This window comes from Podarcis cretensis (assembly GCF_951804945.1).
Source record: "Podarcis cretensis genome assembly, chromosome: 2".
NCBI classification, from domain to species: Eukaryota; Metazoa; Chordata; class Lepidosauria; order Squamata; family Lacertidae; genus Podarcis; species Podarcis cretensis.
In genome coordinates, this window is record NC_137171.1 from 27,200,097 (window position 1) to 27,218,051 (window position 17,955).

The 17,955-nt window shown below is 47.5% G+C and overlaps 1 protein-coding gene across 9 annotated transcripts in view; it reads right to left on the reverse strand.

The window, feature by feature from the left end:
- Positions 1 to 17,955, reverse strand: part of SDK2 (sidekick cell adhesion molecule 2) — a 337,529-nt gene that overhangs the window by 32,577 nt on the left and 286,997 nt on the right. For all 9 annotated transcript variants that reach the window (XM_079965327.1, XM_079965322.1, XM_079965324.1 and 6 more), the window contains exons 19-31: positions 15,998 to 16,193; positions 15,518 to 15,616; positions 14,192 to 14,383; positions 11,189 to 11,310; positions 10,088 to 10,197; positions 9,349 to 9,499; positions 8,342 to 8,579; positions 8,051 to 8,166; positions 6,576 to 6,765; positions 5,601 to 5,699; positions 4,705 to 4,899; positions 1,751 to 1,952; positions 843 to 946 (exon numbers count right to left, since the gene is read on the reverse strand). In XM_079965327.1, the coding sequence (XP_079821453.1) occupies positions 843 to 946; positions 1,751 to 1,952; positions 4,705 to 4,899; positions 5,601 to 5,699; positions 6,576 to 6,765; positions 8,051 to 8,166; positions 8,342 to 8,579; positions 9,349 to 9,499; positions 10,088 to 10,197; positions 11,189 to 11,310; positions 14,192 to 14,383; positions 15,518 to 15,616; positions 15,998 to 16,193 (2,014 nt within the window). The remainder of the gene's footprint in view (positions 1 to 842; positions 947 to 1,750; positions 1,953 to 4,704; positions 4,900 to 5,600; positions 5,700 to 6,575; positions 6,766 to 8,050; positions 8,167 to 8,341; positions 8,580 to 9,348; positions 9,500 to 10,087; positions 10,198 to 11,188; positions 11,311 to 14,191; positions 14,384 to 15,517; positions 15,617 to 15,997; positions 16,194 to 17,955) is intronic.

Sequence of the window (17,955 nt, forward strand, 5' to 3'; positions counted from 1 at the left end):
CCCCTCCCTATCCCCTTTAGAACCATTTGTTTCCTCGAATTACAGTGGTACCTTGGTTCTCAAACTTAATCTGTTCCAGGAGTCGGTTTGATTCCCGAAACCATTCAAAAACCAAGGCGCAGCTTCCAATTGGCTGCAGGAGCTTCCTGCACTCAACCGGAGGCTGCGTAAACTGCGTTGGATGTTCGGCTTCCGAAAAATGTTTGCAAACCGCAACACTCAATTCTGGGTTTGCGGTGTTCAGGAGCTGATTTGTTTGGGAGCCAAGCCATTCGACTACCTAGGTACCACTGTATTCTTTTTCTTTAATCGACTTCCGGTTTATCTACAGATACCGCTCTATGATGCTTTCATGTCCCTATTACCGCTCTTCAAAATTACCCCCAACCTTTCCCATCTACCGGTTTCTTCAACCCCAAGGTGTCCATCGCAACACTGGTTTTGCAGTCCACAGCAGCCAGCCTCAGCTGCAGCCCCTACTCTCCTCCTCTGTTCTAACAGCATCAGGGCCACTTCAGGCAACGTGCAATGCATGGAAGAGATTGGCCCATAACGAAAGGATATGCAAAGCTAGATGTGGAAGAGGGAGGGAGGTGGTTGAGGATGAAGACAGGTGACTGCAGAGGTTTGACTAGGTTCAAACTCTTCACTGGTTCTGCTTTTGTGATCTGGATGCAGGAGTGAACGGCTGAAACAGCACTGCTCCAGGTAGACTGGAAGAGGTAACCACTCTAACCATGTACACTGCAATGGTTTCACTTGCACGAGAACTTCTGCTCCTATAACCGGAAGAGGAAAGTGTCTCGTTCTAAAGTAACTCATGCTTTAATGCATTCACATACCAGCCTGTAGTGTGGTGAGTGACTCTGACTCTTCACTGTATTCGCTGTCACCAATATCATTGGTTGCCTTGACCCGGAATTTGTAGGTAGTGAAGGGTTTCAGCCTGCAAAGGGAGCACATGGTACTTGGCTTGTTTTTGGCAGAAAACCACAAGATACAAACAGGTGCACAGGTCTTGCTGTATTCTGCCTGCCAAGCCACTAATTTTTTTTTTTTAAAGATATTTATTAAGATTTTATATAACAAAACAGACATACAAAGAGAAAAAGGATATAACAAAAAGAAAAAGTACATCACAAAAAAACAGAAAGAGACAATAAAAACATAATCATAAACAAAAAAGGAATCCATTTTTTATAAACTTATTAACTATGTAACCTTCTTTCTTGACTTCCTCACATCTCCCTTTTTTGTGTTCCCCTTTACACAATCAAGTTCTTTACACAATCAAGCCACTGATTTTAACACGTTCTACCTCGAGACTAACAAGCTCATTCTCAGAAAAAGCTATCTTAATACTGTACCCGGAATTTGTAGGTAGTGAAGGGTTTCAGCCTGCAAAGGGAGCACATGGTACTTGGCTTGTTTTTGGCAGAAAACCACAAGATACAAACAGGTCTTGCTGTATTCTGCCTGCCAAGCCACTGATTTTAACACGTTCTACCTCGAGACTAACAAGCTCATTCTCAGAAAAGCTATCTTAATACTGTGTGAACTAATGGCTAGCCTTGATTCCAGACTCAATACCACTCAGGCAGGAAATTTCAGTTTGGACCGGTGGGAATCTGAGGACAGCTCTGTGACTGGAAGATTTGCTCCATATCCAGTCACATAACAGTCGTCCTTGTCAATGCCACCTTCTTTTCCAAATAAACGTCTCCTTTCATTCCACCCGTTGATGTCTCACCTGTTGACTATGAAGGATGTGGTGTTGTGGTTCACGGAGGCAGAATGCAGCACCCATTTCCCATCAGGAAGTTCCCGTGTTTGTACAGTGTAATACCGGACAGGTGAGAGCCCATCACTGCCCGGCTCCCAGGACAATAGTACACTTCTTGACTTGACATCTTCCTGCAACACAACTGGCTTGCTGGGAGGTTGGGGACGGTCTGGGGGCAAGAGGGGTACAGATCACTGAAGGCTGGAAACATGGGGTGAAAATAGACATGGCAGTGATAGTATAGGTTTAAGGACAAATATGAGAACCCATCCATCACCTTGAAGAGAGTTTAGTATCAGCTTGAAAGAAACCTGATTTGCACATCAGATCTAGGCAATACCTTCCCTATCTGACTCTAACCTAGATCGAGTGAACACAATACTTGTTAGTTTACAAACCAGAGAAGCTGAGCTCCAGCATGAGACCCAGAGTGTTCATTGGGTTCCCAAGAATCATATTCTCTTCTCCTTTTTAAAAGTGCTCCCTCCCCCGACCCCCATGATCAAAAAGGAGAAACCATCTGTATTTTAATGTGATGCTCTCATGGGCTTCTTTAAACAGAAAAGTAATTTGATATTTCAATTCAATGAAAGCGGCAGGGCTAGATAACCACTCCTGAGTCCTGACTATCTTTCTGCTTGTTTTCTGATTCTTTGGGAGGCAGTGGGGGGGGGGCAATTTGCTCCTGGAGAAGTACATATGCTTCAAATAGCGCCATGAAAGCAGAAGATTGGGGGGGGGGGAGGGAGTTCATTCATGAGCTGATGATGAGAGACCTCTTTTTGGTATTTGGTACAGTGTTTTTGCGGGTGGCACTGTGGTCTAAACCACAGAGCCTAGGGCTTGCCGATTGGAAGGTCGGCAGTTCGAATCCCCACGACGGGGTGAGCGCCTGTTGTTCGGTCCCAGCTCCTGCCCACCTAGCAGTTCAAAAGCACGTCAAAGTGCAAGCCGATAAATAGGTACCGCTCTGGCGGGAAGGTAAACGGCGTTTCCGTGCGCTGCTCTGGTTTGCCAGAAGTGGCTTAGTCATGCCAGTCACAGCCTATAGAGCGAGATGAATGCGCAACCCCAGAGTCGTCCGTGACTGGACCTAACGGTCAGGGGTACCTTTACCTTTTTATGGTGTTTTTAACAAAGGGCTTAAAATCCTGTGCCTGAGAGATATAGTGACTCAAGTAGTAAAAAGCAGAGGTGTATAAAGTAAAAAAACCTTTTAAAAAATCACAAAACCAGGGGAAAGAGACAGTGGAAGAGGACTGGAAGAAATTTAAAATATATCTTAAGAACAATTGTAAAATTGATGAATGTTAAGATGTCAGGGGGTAAGAGGTAAAGAAATTGCAGCAGTAATCAAAAAAACTAAAGGAACTTTTATGAAAGGGAATTAAGATAATGGACCTAAGGGTTGCTAAAGAATCAATAAACAAGGATGCAGGGATGGGGAGGTATGGGGAAGTCAAAAGAAAGAAGGGTATGAAACGATCAGTTGGAAATTGTGTTGTTTTGTGTTGCTATTGTTATCTGTTTGAAAAACGAATAAAAATTATTATAAAAAAAAAAAATCACAAAACAGCATGGGGTTGGTGGAGGGTTGTATTATGGACTCTTGCCAATGAGTGCCTTTTTGAGACATGAACAATCGCATTCTATGCAGCACTCATAATCATACTAGATGACTGCAGAAGGGGAGCCATGGGCACTAACTCCAGGGGGCCAAGCTCTTTAGGCTCCCCAATGTTCCTTATTGTCGGGGGACGGAGGAGGCCGAGTGCAGAGCTGAGCACTGCTTCAGTGGCCTGTTTCTCCTCCTCCTGCCGTGGAAGGAGGCTGAGCACAAGAGAGGAGGAGCCACCGGCCACTGTATTTGGCTCCGCCCCTTCCTCCTCCTGAAACACGACACACACAACGTCGCCCCCTCAATCTTCAGCGCAAGTTGGCGCCTCTGGGAGGAGCCTCCCTCGTTTCTCTATATTATAAAAAATTGTCAGGAATGCCCTAATGAACCATTCATTTATACACAAATGACACTTCCAATTAAAAACAAACAAACAAACACCAGATGATGTGCATTGTGGATCTCTGGTGAGCCTACAGAACATTGCTTTTCCAGTTTTGTGAAATCCAAGTCTGCAGCAAACAAAAAGGCTTTACTATCCAGCTGTAGCTTGAGAATTTAAAATCCACGTAGATTCACTACAGACCAACCTCCTTTTTATATCAGGAAAGTGCATTAGCTTAAGGTCAACATATTTCGCCGAATGAGTTAGAAGCCTGAGGCCAAAACCAGGTGTGGCATGGGACTTATTTAATCTGAAAGCAGCTTTGGAAGTCTGTACAATAAAAGTAACACAGTTTACATAAAATCACAATCAACTAATTGAAATGCATTCTAAAATCAATTCATTCTAAAATCAATTCAAAATCAAATTAATGGCAACCATTGGGCTAGAGTTCTGTGAGGATTACCGAAGGAGAGAGGGGGTCAGACTGTGCGCTGGCCAAAGGCCTGATGGAACAGCTCTGTCTTGCAGGCCCTGTGGAAAGATGTCAAGTCCCGCAGGGCCCTAGTCTCTTGTGACAGAGCGTTCCACCAGATCGGGGCCACAGCTGAAAAAGCCCTGGCTCTGGTTGAGGCCAGTCTAACCTCCCTGTGGCCCAAAATCTCCAAGATGTTTTTATTTGAAGACTGTAAGGTCCTCTGTGGGATGTAACAGGAGAGGTGGTCCCGTAGGTACGAGGGTCCTAGGCCATATAGGGCTGTATAGGGCTGTTTAGGCTGTATAGAATTCTACTTTTTCTATCGGCATTCGGTGCCTGCAATTTTGTGTGCTCAACAACGCTGGCCTTGATACATAGCATGCATTTTAGAGCTTTCCTCCCAATTCCAGGCATTATGTCCCTTCCTGGAAAAAAATTACCTCTCTTCTCTGTAGTCACCACCAACGCTTCTGCTGCCTCACCCCAGCCTTTCCGGGTCTGTGCTGTGATACGGAAAAGGTAGGTCGACTCGGGTCTGAGACCAGTAGCAGTAAACTGCCTCGCGCTGGGGTTGAGAACTTCCACGCTGGCAGAATTGGCGGTGGTGGTGTTGAGGCGGTGAGTGATCTGGTAGGCTGCATGCAAGAGGAAGATAAACCCAAACAGGAAATTATTGGGGAGAGGACACAATCCCCATATCCTGACTTTAGTCCAGGAAGAAGTAGATCAGAACCATGGAAATGGTTTTAGGAGAGGTTACACATCGCTGGCGAGGCGGGCTGGTTTCCTTTATCCTCTCCATTCAAGGTTGGCCCAAGATGTTTCAAGCACTGGAGGCAAAAAGGTCCTGCGGTTGCCCCCATAACGGGGTGTGTGTTAGGCTCTGCAAGGGCTTCCCTCCAAGGAAAAGCCCTTGCAAAGCCTTACCACCCTGCTGGGTGTCTGTGGTAATTTGGCAAGGGCTTCTCCTCTTGCCAAATGTCCCTTCCCACTCAGCGGCGAGGCTTTGCAAGGGCTTCTGCTCAAGGGCTTCTCTCCTGTGTTTCTGTCACCTGAGGCAGCTGCTTCATCCCGTCTCATGGGTGGGCCGGCTCTAGTGCAGGCATGGCCAAACTTGGCCCTCCAGATATTTTGGGACTACAATTCCCATCATCCCTGTTAGCTAAGGATGATGGGAGTTGTAGTCCCAAAACATCTGGAGTGCCAAGTGTGGCCCTGCCTGCTCTAGTGGCACTGAACCGACATTGAGAATTGTAGACAAAAGTTGGGTGGGGAGGGCGCTGCTTAAGCCACTCTGGTCTACAATCTCCATGGTACGTAGGGGTTGCACACTTACCCAGAATGATGCCATTGGGAGCAGCAGGTGGCTGCCAGATTAGCCGTACAGAAGTTGTTCTTACTTCAGGGAAGAGAATGCCCACTGGAGGCCCAGGTACTGGAACACAGGAAGAGATGCACAGATGAAGTTTAGAAGGAACACATACATTTCTGCGCACCTAGCCAGAGAACAGACTTTTAATGCAAATACATACATAGCCACAGGGTGCAAACACACACACACACACATACACACACACACACAGAGAGAGAGAGAGATAAACATACGCTGCGCTTAAGGTGACACTCCCTGGTCTATTATTTGAAGACTGGGACTGTGTTTAGGGACACGGAGCTGCTAATCTTGCAATGTCATGACTCTAAAGCAATCACCACTGCGGTGTACACATCTAGCATCGTGGCTAAAGCATAGCACTACTGATCGAGGAAGTCGTTGGTTCAAATCTTGCCTTTTCCATGAAGCCTCAACACCCTCCCTGCAATATGAGGGCAGTAATACTAATCTAATGTACAAGTTCGTTGTAAGGACTGAAACAAAATTAAGTACACGACGTACTCTAAGCACCTGAAAGCAGTCTACAAATGCCAAGTATTATTATTATTTCAGCAAATGCTATTAGAACTCCATACAATCATAGAATCATCCAGCTGGAAGGGACCCTGAGGGTCAACTAGTCCAACCCCCCGCCAATGCAGGAATTCTGCCCACAGCCATCCCTGGGTGGGCTCAAACCACCAATGTTCTGGTTAAGAGCCAAACGCACTGACCCATTGTGCCACGGGCTCCCTGGCTTTTCATGATGTACGGGACTGAGTTTGTCCTCAAATAGTATGTGCTATAAGGCTTAGCCTTTCTTTTTCATTTGCTTTCCAAGGACTTTGAATATCTCACAGACCACCCTGTTTTCCCCATCCCTTCTCTCCCAGAGTTAAGCTTTCCTTCCGCCATATGGGTTGCTGTTGGGACACCTACCGTCATCGAGTGTCCGTTCCAGGATGGGCGGATTGCTGGGCACACCATCGCCGATGCGGGTGAAAGCCAGCACTCGGATCTCATACAGAACATACTTGCCCAAAGCTGTGAGCTGGGCACTCCGTGAAGCGTTGCCCTCCACCAACCAGAACTGAGCCCTTGTGTCCGAGTCCTTCTCTTTATACATGACCTAGAAGAGAACAGACATAAACCGTGGAGGGAAGGAAGAGACAGCGGCTCAAATTAACACTGCGGCCTTCAACAAGCGGAAAAAAGCTGCATTGTGTTGCCATGTTGCAGACATATATACACAGAGCACGTAGCTTGGATGACCAGCATTGGGCTGCTGTATACTAGAAGCCACAGAGCCTAGGGCTTGCCAGTCAGAAGGTCAGCGGTTTGAATCTCCGCGACGGGGTGAGCTCCTGTTGCTCGGTCCCTGCTCCTGCCAACCTAGCAGTTCGAATGCACGTCAAAGTGCAAATAGATAAATAGGTACCACTCCAGCGGGAAGGTAAACCGCGTTTCCGTGCGCTGCTCTGGTTCGCCAGAAGCGGCTTAGTCATGCTGGCCACATGACCCAGAAGCTGTATGCCGGCTCCCTCAGCCAATAAAGCAAGATGAGCGCCGCAACCCCAGAGTCATCCGTGACTGGACCTAACGGTCAAGGGTCCCTTTAGGTAAAGGTAAAGGTACCCCTGCCCGTACGGGCCAGTCTTGACAGACTCTGGGGTTGTGCGCCCATCTCACTTAAGAGGCCAGGGGCCAGCGCTGTCCGGAGACACTTCCGGGTCACGTGGCCAGCGTGACATCGCTGCTCTGGCCAGAGCCAGAGCCAGAGCCGCACACGGAAACGCCGTTTACCTTCCCGCTGGTAAGCGGTCCCTATTTATCTACTTGCACCCGGAGGTGCTTTCGAACTGCTAGGTTGGCAGGCGCTGGGACCGAGCAGCGGGAGCGCACCCCGCCGCAGGGATTCGAACCGCCGACCTTTCGATCGGCAAGTCCTAGGCGCTGAGGCTTTAACCCACAGCGCCACCTGCGGTAAGGTAAAGGGTCCCTTTACCTTTACCTATATTAGAAGTACCAGATATTGCTTGGCATAGCAGTTAACGCAGGTAGCTCCCTCCCCAAAGAAGCTTGCCCCGCCCTCAAAATGTTGAGAAAATCTGAGCCAAATACCTCAGCCCAACACCAGTCAAGAGACTGAGTTACAATGGCAGAGGCAGTTGGTGAACAGGTTCACAGGATCATAGTAAGCTGTGGGCTGGGACAGAAGGGCCTAGCTGAGGCCTGTGACAGTGGGGGCCTGCAGGTAGACACCAATGGGCCAGGCCGCTGAGGAAGACAAGGAGACTAGCTCTGGAATGATAAGGGGGCTTTAGGCTGGGGCTGATGAGGGACCGGCAGATTTTAGGGAGCGCGAAGGTGGGGCAAGAGAAAAGTCAGCATTTCACTGCATTCCCCACACCCACCTTGTAGCCCAGAACCAGCCCGTTTCGGTCAGCTTCTGGGATGTCATTCCATCGCACCAGCATAGAGGTAGAGGTGGTTGCCAAAGCTGATATGTTGGTGGGTCCAGACGAAGGCACTGCGCGCACAAAGAGAAGAACCGAGGGGAGTCAGCGCTTCACCAATGAGTTTCTCTGAGATGGCTCTGCGAGAGGTAGGTCACCTCAGCAGAGACTCGAGCCTCATGTTCAGAGTTCCAGGCCGACCACGGGAGGCCTGCCCAGACTGTCTCAAGGGCCTGGTGGAGAAGATACCTGACTCTCGGGTTCTTCCCACCACGGTCTGGCTCCATGGCCCGGGCCCGATGGCATTGAAAGCCTGCACCTGCACGCGGTACTCCGTCCATTCTTCCAGGTCTTCAATGGTGAACTCACGCTCTACACGGTCATGGATGGTGTTGGCCAGTGTGCGGCCACGCCCGTCTAGGCGTGAGTAGCGCAACCGGTAGCCCACTGACTCAGGGCTGCCGTTGTACTCCGTCTCCGGCAGAGGCTGGAAAGAAAGGGAGCCTCGTTGTTGGCCTGCAGCTGAGTCCTTTCCAGAATCCTCGCATGAAAAAAACAAATCCCATACTGTTTTGAGTGAATTTCTTTGCCTCAATGGATATGGGACAGAGACCATACTGGACCTTGTAGGTGGTACCCTCCCAACACCCAATTCCTATCTCCTTGCCCTCTGTGTACAAATAACATGCATCTAAAAGGCATGGGCTAGAACGCCTGAAAACTCTTTTAAAGGAAACTTCAGTTCTGATTTGAGGTGATTGCACCACAGATTGGAGCAGAATTCCACCACTAAAGTTTGGCTTAGCACAGAATTTGGTGGCATCTCTATCTGGGACAAGTACTTAGGGATTCTTCTGTTGCTGCTGCTGGGCAAAAGACAGTTGTCATTTGCATTAAGGAAACAAGTACTGAGTAGACTGTATTGATTAAAATGGTGCCCACCATGAGACAATTGGTGTTACATAGGTCTTCTTATTTCCAGTAGGGCAGTTAGAGGTAGAATTGAGCTGTAGGTCTATATCGTTAAAGATGGATAGGTACATCCCTGGCCTAGTCGTTTTATACCTGCCACCATCGAATCCAGCCTCAACTGAAGTTGTTCACCCTATCTATCTTCCAGTTAATTTCAGATCTATCCTACATAATTTTGACTTGCCTAGTAAACAATGAGCAGCCCCAGTGCTGGTTCATTAACCCTGTCCCCCCCCCTCCAGAAACAATGATGAGGCCTAGTGCCTTTCTGAGCTACTGCTCACCATCCATCTCAGCCAGAGACTGGTTTCACTGGCTGTCCGAAGTGTAATATTGGCAGGAGATACATCAGGTGGGGCCTGCAATGTCTGGATCCTGCGGGAAGGCAGGCTGGGTGGGCTGGTGCCAACTATGTTCACTTGTCGCATGCGGAAGCTGGGAGGAGAGGGGAAATGGATTAGTGTTGGAAGGAACTGCAAGGTGGCATAGGAATCACCCACCCTGCCTAATACACACACACACACACACACACACACACACACACACACACAAATAGGACTTTGAACACCCCCATTTGCATGCCCTGAGAGGCCTCCATTGGCTCCTTTCCCTTCCTTGCACTGCCAACAGGAGAGCAAACATGGCTTAATTAGTCCGGCATTACACACCATTCCTTTATCCTATTAGCTAATGCATTAATTTTGAGGGAAACGGTAGAAGGTCCTTAATGACACCCACAAGCCTCATCCCTTCTCATTCCCCAGTTTTAGCCAGACCACAACCCTCCTGGCTGTAGCTTTCTAATACTAGGAGATGAGAGTGTCGCAAGAGATTTAGGGCCTGGTTCCCCTGGTTCCCCTTTGCCCAGACCCTTTTCTGGGCTTCCTGGAAGCACCTGGTTGGACATTACGGAAAGGAGGATGCCGAACTAGATGGATCTTTACTCTGTTCCAGCAGGGCCCTTATGTTTTCATGCATGCTCAACCCAACACCATCCTTTCAATCTCAAAAAGCAGCACTCACCTGTAGTATGTGTAGGGATTGAGGTTGGGGACCTCCATGGAGCGGGCATCTGGCTCATTAGACAGCTGGTGGATGAGGGTCCACTCCTCACTCTCACCAATCTGACCCACCTAGGGAAAGGGCAAACAAGATAATGAACAGGACTGGGCCAGCATCATCGTTGCATATAGTACGGCCAGTTTCTCTGCTCCCTGACAGTGTAAAATGTATTAGCTCAAGCTGTAGAGTTTGGTTTGTGTTGTCGGAGACTGAAGAGCAGGACACTTTTTGCCTGATGTGTTTACACCATCAGTAAAAATAACCTCCACAGGGGCAGCCCATCCTATTTTGCCATCTGAGGTGAAATGGGAAGGGGCTGCCCAGCCAGCTCATCACCCACACCCGCTGAAGCCTTGCTTACCAGGGTCTCGGGAAGATCACGCGAGATCTTGCCAGAACCCAGAAGTCGATGCAGCCACTTCTCTGATGGCAGTAGAGGGGGGTGCACATAGAGATGCCTCTTGGATCTTGCCACCTGAGGTGGTTGCCTCAGTCTACCTCATGGATGGGCGAGCCCTGAACCTCCGCCTTCTCTTAGTTTGTGAGATTTCACTAGACATTGCTCATATACTTGCTGCAAAGCTCTTTTTGCAGCAAGGATTATAAACTATTTAAAGAAAACAGGAGAAATTTTCAGGATATCAAATATATTTAAGTATCAAATGATGTGCTTCTCAAATAAGATTGTGAATTACGCACAATACACAGTCCTGCTTATAGCTCATATTTCCTGTTATTCGACACACTGTTCTCTCTATATCCAAACTGCCAGGCTCCTCCCTTCCTCCTTGCCTTCTGCTACTGCAATTCCGCCTGCCCCACAGATGCCTGAAATTAAGCAAAGTCAATGCAAGCAAAATTAAAATTTTAATCGTATTCTCAGTGGAGGATGTTGGCTCCCTGCCACTGAGTTTACGTGTCTCCTGATGGCAGAGATGCTTCTTTAACTTTAATACGACAGTTGCTATCCTAAGGGCTAAAAAGAAGAAGAAAAGGAACGAGAGAGCTTCCTCTGCTGCTGGCTTCTCCTACCATCAGATGTGTCCCTTTCCAATGGCTTACCTGAGCCTCCACTTGCCACCTGGAAATGGATGTCTTGCCATCGTAACCAGGACGGAACTGAAGTGTGACTGAGCGGGGACCAATGTTGGAGATGCCCAGGTTCGATGGGGCTCCAGGGAGCTCTGCAGGCAAAGAGAAAGCAAAGATGGAACTTGAATATCTACAGCCCATGGATTAGAGGCATTGGCTCAGCCATTCTTTGTCCTTCTCAGGATGACAGCAGCACACAGTGGCCAAATCCTGCACTGAAGAAGAACTCTCCATCTAACAAGCCAGAGCAGGAGAAAGCACCACTTGATTATGCAAAGTCGAAACTGTAGTATGCTATGAGCTGCTGGTGGCAGTGGTGATGGGGACTGAGATGCAGTGAACCAAAAAGGTCTTTAGGATGGAAAAAAGGCAGCCAATACAGATTAAAGAAGCTACATGTGCCAAACACTATACAGTGGTGCCTCGCAAGACGAAAAGAATCCGTTCCGCGAGTCTCTTCGTCTTGCGGTTTTTTCGTCTTGCGAAGCAACCCTATTAGCGGCTTAGCGCTATTAGCGGCTTAGCGGCTATTAGCGGCAAAGCGGCTATTAGTGGCTTAGCGGCTTAGAAAAAGGGGGGGGAGCAAAAGAAATCGCAAGACTCGCAAGACGTTTTCGTCTTGCGAAGCAAGCCCATAGAGAAATTCGTCTTGCGAAGCGCCTCGAAAAACGGAAAACCCTTTCATCTAGCGGGTTTTTCGTCTTGCGAGGCATTCGTCTTGCGGGGCACCACTGTAGTTGAAGGGCAAATATCCATCAACGTCTGTTAAGATTTTACGTAAGCCAATGCTGGCTAGTGTGATTAGTATAAGTCACATGAGATGTCTGAGAAGAGTGTGGGAACGGAAGACTGTCTTATCTCTTCTGTCTGAGAGTGTTATTGGACTGTATTTTCGCTTTTGCTGTATGCTTTTTTTCCTGCCAGAGTTTGGAGGGCACAGACGTGATTATGGATTCTCTGTATATATTGTGAATAAAACGTAGTTTAGATCTACGGATGTTTCTATCTTCTTGCTGTGTGATGCCAGAAGACTTGTGTCCACTTTTCATATGAGAAGTGTCACAGAGGGGCACTCTGGAGTGAAGGGACATGATATTCCAGAGATGTGCCTACTGGGAGACACTCAGAGGTACTGGGGGTCTGCCGTCCCCCCAGGAGCGTTTACCCTCAACAACGTCAAGTGTGGCAATCCAACCAGGAGGAGAGGGGAAGGTCAAGGCTAAGAATCTTTCTCTTTCGCTCCAACCAGCCTGTATTGCTGAAAATGCTTTGCATTGGCAGAAGCAACCATTGTGGATTTGTTACACTGTGTGCTTCTAAAGGTATTGTTCTTCTTCCCTAGGCACAAAGGTCTAAATGACAACTAATTGTTAAATGGGATAAACTAAATAATGCCATGCCCACCCAAAATTCACATTAAAGAAAAGGAACTGAAGAACAAGAGGCTCATTGGTGGCCAACATGGTGCCTTATTATGATGCATAATAAGACTGTGGCATCCTTGGATTAGGTCTGACAAAAGTGCAGGCCTCAAACAAATATTTGAAGTGATTCAAATATTCATCAAATTTAAAACTCCCATCTCATGAAGGTCACAAGGGGAGCTGTCAGCGCTTTCTGTAATTTCATATTCATTACTCCGATGTTTGTTAATTTAATAACTCTGAAGCTTGTGAGTGGTTGGTTGTTGTCAGATTGTGGGGGCCATGCTATCTGCCCGCATGAAGGAGGCCCACACTTGAATTAATTGAATTACTCAAAAGAACAAATATTGAAGCTAATTGGGATTGGCAAAGTCAAAGTTCGCACAGACAAACTGAATTAAATCAAATACGGACAACTTATCTCTTCACGAAAGCGCGTTTTTAAAATTCTGCTCATGAGGGCTTGAAACAACTAGATGTAGATTCATCCTTAGTAAAAGGCAGTCCCTCTCTATAAATGCTCCTAATACCTTAGATATGGCTTGCTGCCTGAAGGTTAGGAAAGCGGCAGAAATATACAGAGACAGAATTATAAGGTTTGGGCTGGTGCCTGTAGTTGCATCCTCAGTCTTGAAGGATCACCGCAGCGAACGGTCTGTTGCTCAGTGTCTCAACCTGAAGTCCCTCAAAGGCCGAGCTAAGAGCATACATGGAGTACAGATGGAAATTCTTCATGAAAACAGGCATAATGGTCACTTATCCCAAGTCAACAGCTCCTTCTGTTGCTTCATCCTTCAAGTCTGATTCCATGTTTAAGGGGCAAATTGGCCTTGCAAGTACACAGGTGCTGCTAGCCAATGAAACATGAAATGTGGCTGTGAGATGCCGGGGTTCGCAGCACAGGTAAACAAAGCAAAGACAGGAGTACTGATTTAGGACAAGTCTTTCTGCACAAGAAGTACATTCCAGCTGCAGTTTATGGAAAGCACAAGAATAACCTTGCAGGGCATTTTTTCAGCTGGAACTTGCCGGAACTCAGTTCCAGCATTCTGGCACCTCTTAGGTGGGCACCATTGCCATTATAACAGAACAAGAGAGGCATTCATGCTGAGAAGACAACAACAACAACAACAACAACATCAACCTCTCTTCCCCACAAATATTCACATAATCACAGGGAAGTGTGTGCCACTGCATTTCTGAATATGAAACATTATTATGTGAATCCAGTTGCCCTTTGATGTAGTGTTTCTAAAGCTGGGAAGACACTGGGTTATTCAAGAGATTCCTGTCTGTTCTTATTATTAGTGGGCTTGCAATATGATCATGCATACGTCCAACTATATAGCGGTCTCTGCCCAGATAACCTATTTTCATTTTATCAGTGTCTCAAAGAGGGTTCAGCTGGGTATCAGTACATCTGATGTAAAAAAAGAAAGAAAAATCATCTGTATCTGTACTAACTGAAGCATTCTGCAGGGACCAAGGCTGTGGTGGTCCTTGCCACCCTTGTGCTCTGCTGAAGGCAGGGTCCGTAAATCAAACTTACCTGGAGGAACTCCTGAGGAGATGGTGGAGGAAGAAACTTGTCCCTGGCCTTTCGAGGTCATGGCTGCCACTTCAATGGTGTATGTTGTGAGGGCCGTGAGGCCAGTGACGCGGTATTCCAGTGTGACGTTGGGCAGGTAGTGCGTTACACGGGTGTTGGTGCGGTTGTATTCTTCCCAGGAGATCCGGTAGCCTGAAGGAGCCCAAAACATACACAGATGTGTAGAACTGCACAATGTTCATTTAAAACCCAAGGCACAAACAGAACATGTCCAATAAATCTGGTGGCCTTAAGCCGGAGACTTAGACCTCACCAACAGTTCTTTGGGGATTCTAATTTATATTGCTTTAGTGCTTCCACTAGTTCATTAAGCTTCCTGAGGCTGAATGACACATTATGGCTAACGCATAGCATGCTATTATGTCTTCTCTTCTTTCTTAATTAGAGGCATCAGGTGGAGAGGGAACTGTTGTTCTGATCACAGCATAAGAGAGCACGATGCCTTCTCTCCCCAGCCAGTCAAGGTTGAAATCATACATACATGCCCATGTGGCAACAGGGCTCAGTAAAAAGCAAAAGTTCTCACTAATGCTAAAATGAGGTTTACCTAAGCTTCATGGGCACATTCGGGTGTGGGGGGTGGGGGTGGGAAGAGGAGAGCGATCAGGATGTGATTTCCATCCTTTGGAAAGGGAAGAGATGAACCTAAATTCCCAATGCACTGTTATCAGGATAACCTGCTCCCTATGTCTTCTGCTTAACATGGAGTTGGATCCTTCAAAATCTTTTCGAAATCTATCACCAGGGAAGCTCCATTGGGCCTGAAGCAAACAGATGTGATGCTTGGTTCCAATTCCCAAACTATTCCTCGTGCTGAAATCAAGATGGCTTCCAGGCTGTTAGTTCACAGGGCTAGTGGATATGATAGCACGGACTATCAAGATACATATCTCCTCTACAGAAGCTTTCTTAGGTAGTAGAAAGAATGGGTCTGAGTGGTTTTCCACTTGATCCACAATTTCTAGGCAATTCGGGTTTTCTCCGGATTGATGTTTGCTCCAGTTTAGAGATATGGAGTGGTTTCCCCCCCTTGCCCCACTCCTTCCCAGGGAAAACTCACTCTATAGGTCTAAACTGGATCAAATGTCATTCCAGAGAAAACCTGAATTGCCCCCAGGGCAAAGCAGTGGGACAAGAGGAATTTTGTATAAGCCCTGAGTTCTTTCCATTGGCACCAAGGAAGAAATGGGCTCCTGATTTCCTGGTCCAGTTAATCACCCTTTCCCCCCCCCAGCCATCTCCTCCCCACTTGGAGAGATTTATTACCTGTCAGAATGCCATTCTTTTCCAGGGGCTCTTGCCAGCTGACCTTCAGGGATGTGTCGAGGATCTCGTTGAAGCTGAGGTGTCCCACTGGACCCGGAACTAGCCAAACAAACAACCCCACCACCCAGAAAGTTACAACAGGACAAACGCTTCATATAGGAATTCCTCAAGGAAATCAAAAAAGGGAAGCTGTTGGTCACTTGACTCTTCCCAGGGCCCTCTGGGGTTTGGGTGAAAGGATAACTGCAGTGGACACAGTCAAGATGGAGCCCGGGGCCTTCAAGGGCGTCACTGCAGTCTCAGCAACGACGTGTCGGGCTCTACAACTGAGGGCAGTGTCAGACTCAAGACTTCCACAGTGGAAGGTGACGTTCTAAACTCATGTTGACCGGAAGGTTAGGGGTGTGTGGACCCATAGTCATGGGCATACAGGAACCCAAGAGCTGTGCCTGTGCCCAGCTCCAAAGGGAAAGGCCGTACCGTCCTCATGGGTGCGCAGCAGCTGCGGGGGGCTGCGGGGTCCGTCGCCTGGTGTGGTGAAACACAGCACCGAGGTGAAATACTCTGTAAACTTCTTGAGGCCTGGGATATATCCCACATGGATATTGTCTTGGAAGTTAGGGCGCACTGTCACTACAGTCATATCTTCTTCCTGTCCTGGTTCCCAGGCAATCAGCTGAGGAATAAATGAACGACATTATGGTTGCTCAGAAAGGAGGAAGTGAAGGCAGACCACACAGCATGGGGCTTTATCATCCTGGCCCCATATTGTGTATAGGGGCCAGCTCCAGATTAGCACTCTTTTGCTGGTGTGATTCACTTGGGCAACAGCCAATTTATGTTGCACAATTAAAAGTAGATTTGTGTGGTGTTTGCCCTCCTAGGTGTGTGACATCATACTGGGTTCATAAGGAAAGGGTTAACTAATTGTAAAATTACTAACCAATGGGAACCCAAGAGGCAGAGTTAACTGTGTACAGTGGTGCCCCGCAAGACGAATGCCTCGCAAGACGAAAAACCCGCTAGACGAAAGGGTTTTCCGTTTTTCGAGGCGCTTCGCAAGACGAATTTCCCTATGGGCTTGCTTCACAAGACGAAAACGTCTTGCGAGTTTTTCCCCTCCCCCCCTTTTTCTAAACCGCTAAGCCACTAATAGCCGCTTAGCCGCTAAGCCGCTAATAGCCGCTAAGCCGCTAATAGGGATGCTTCGCAAGACGAAAAAACCGCTAGACGAAGAGACTCGCGGAACGGATTATTTTCGTCTTGCGAGGCACCACTGTATAAGGATTAAGCACAGAGATTTTTTTTGAGAGAGTTAGAGTTAGGGTGGTTGAGAAGACAGTCTGGAGTTAGAAGAGACAGAGAAGAGAAGTCTGTGGGTTGGGCTAGTCTGGTATGAGAGAGTGAGAGAATTTGTTAAGAGGAGTCAGTCAAACAGTTCAGATAATCAGTCAGAAGGTATTAGGAAGGTATAGGCCGGTAAAGAAACTAAAGTTAAGAACCTGGCAGGAATATTATCTGAGAAACCATAAACCTGTTAATGTTTGTAAAATAACTTGGTTTTTCGGTTCAATTTTAACAACTGCCTGGACTCAGTGTTTTACCAGAGAGTAATGGGCTGGTGGCAACGGGGCAGCAAGCACAGTGGGGGCACAGGGATCAATAGACCGTTAAACGTCCGGGGACCCTGTGTGATCACCACAATTTGGCACTCTCTTATACAACAAACCTGCTTCCAAAAATGGGTGAGAGGGGTGGAGAAAGTAGGGGTGGGGGGGGGAGGAATTTTTGAGTTAAGAAAAGTATCGAGAAAATGCACTGGAAAGTGTGGGGTAATAGCAACATTGGGAGATGCTGTGTAAAATCTACGCAAACCAATCAAAGCGGGTGCTTGATAAAAAGTGAGTAATTTTTGTGCAAATTTTGTGCAACCAAATTAGGATGGATGGGTGCTCACAAACAAGGGGAGCTCTGGTGAACGGGGAGGGGGAGAAAGGGCATTTTGCACAAGCAGGGCAGAACTTGGGCACACTGCTAACACTTCTCTTTCTAGAATCCTAAGGGGTACTCCGGCCTCAGGACTCCAGACATAAACATACAGGACTCCCCCAACCCCACTCCATTCTGGTCTGGGACAGAGCACTTCAAACAGGAAAGCAAGAAAAGAGGCCAATCTAGGGTTGCCATATGTCCTCTTTTACCCGGACATGTCCTCTTTTTCACGGGTATGTAAAATGAGTGTCGTCATAGCGATCCACAGTTTAAAGTAGAAGTCTGAAAATGTGTCCTCTTTTTTGCTCTTCAAAATGTGGCGACCCTAACCATGCTACAAGGTGCAACTGCTGTAGCCGTCTCTCATATTCCCTCTCCCACTGCTTTATGTGAAAACCGTCTCAATTATACTGGTGAAACCACCTTTCCTTCCTCCCCAAGAGGAG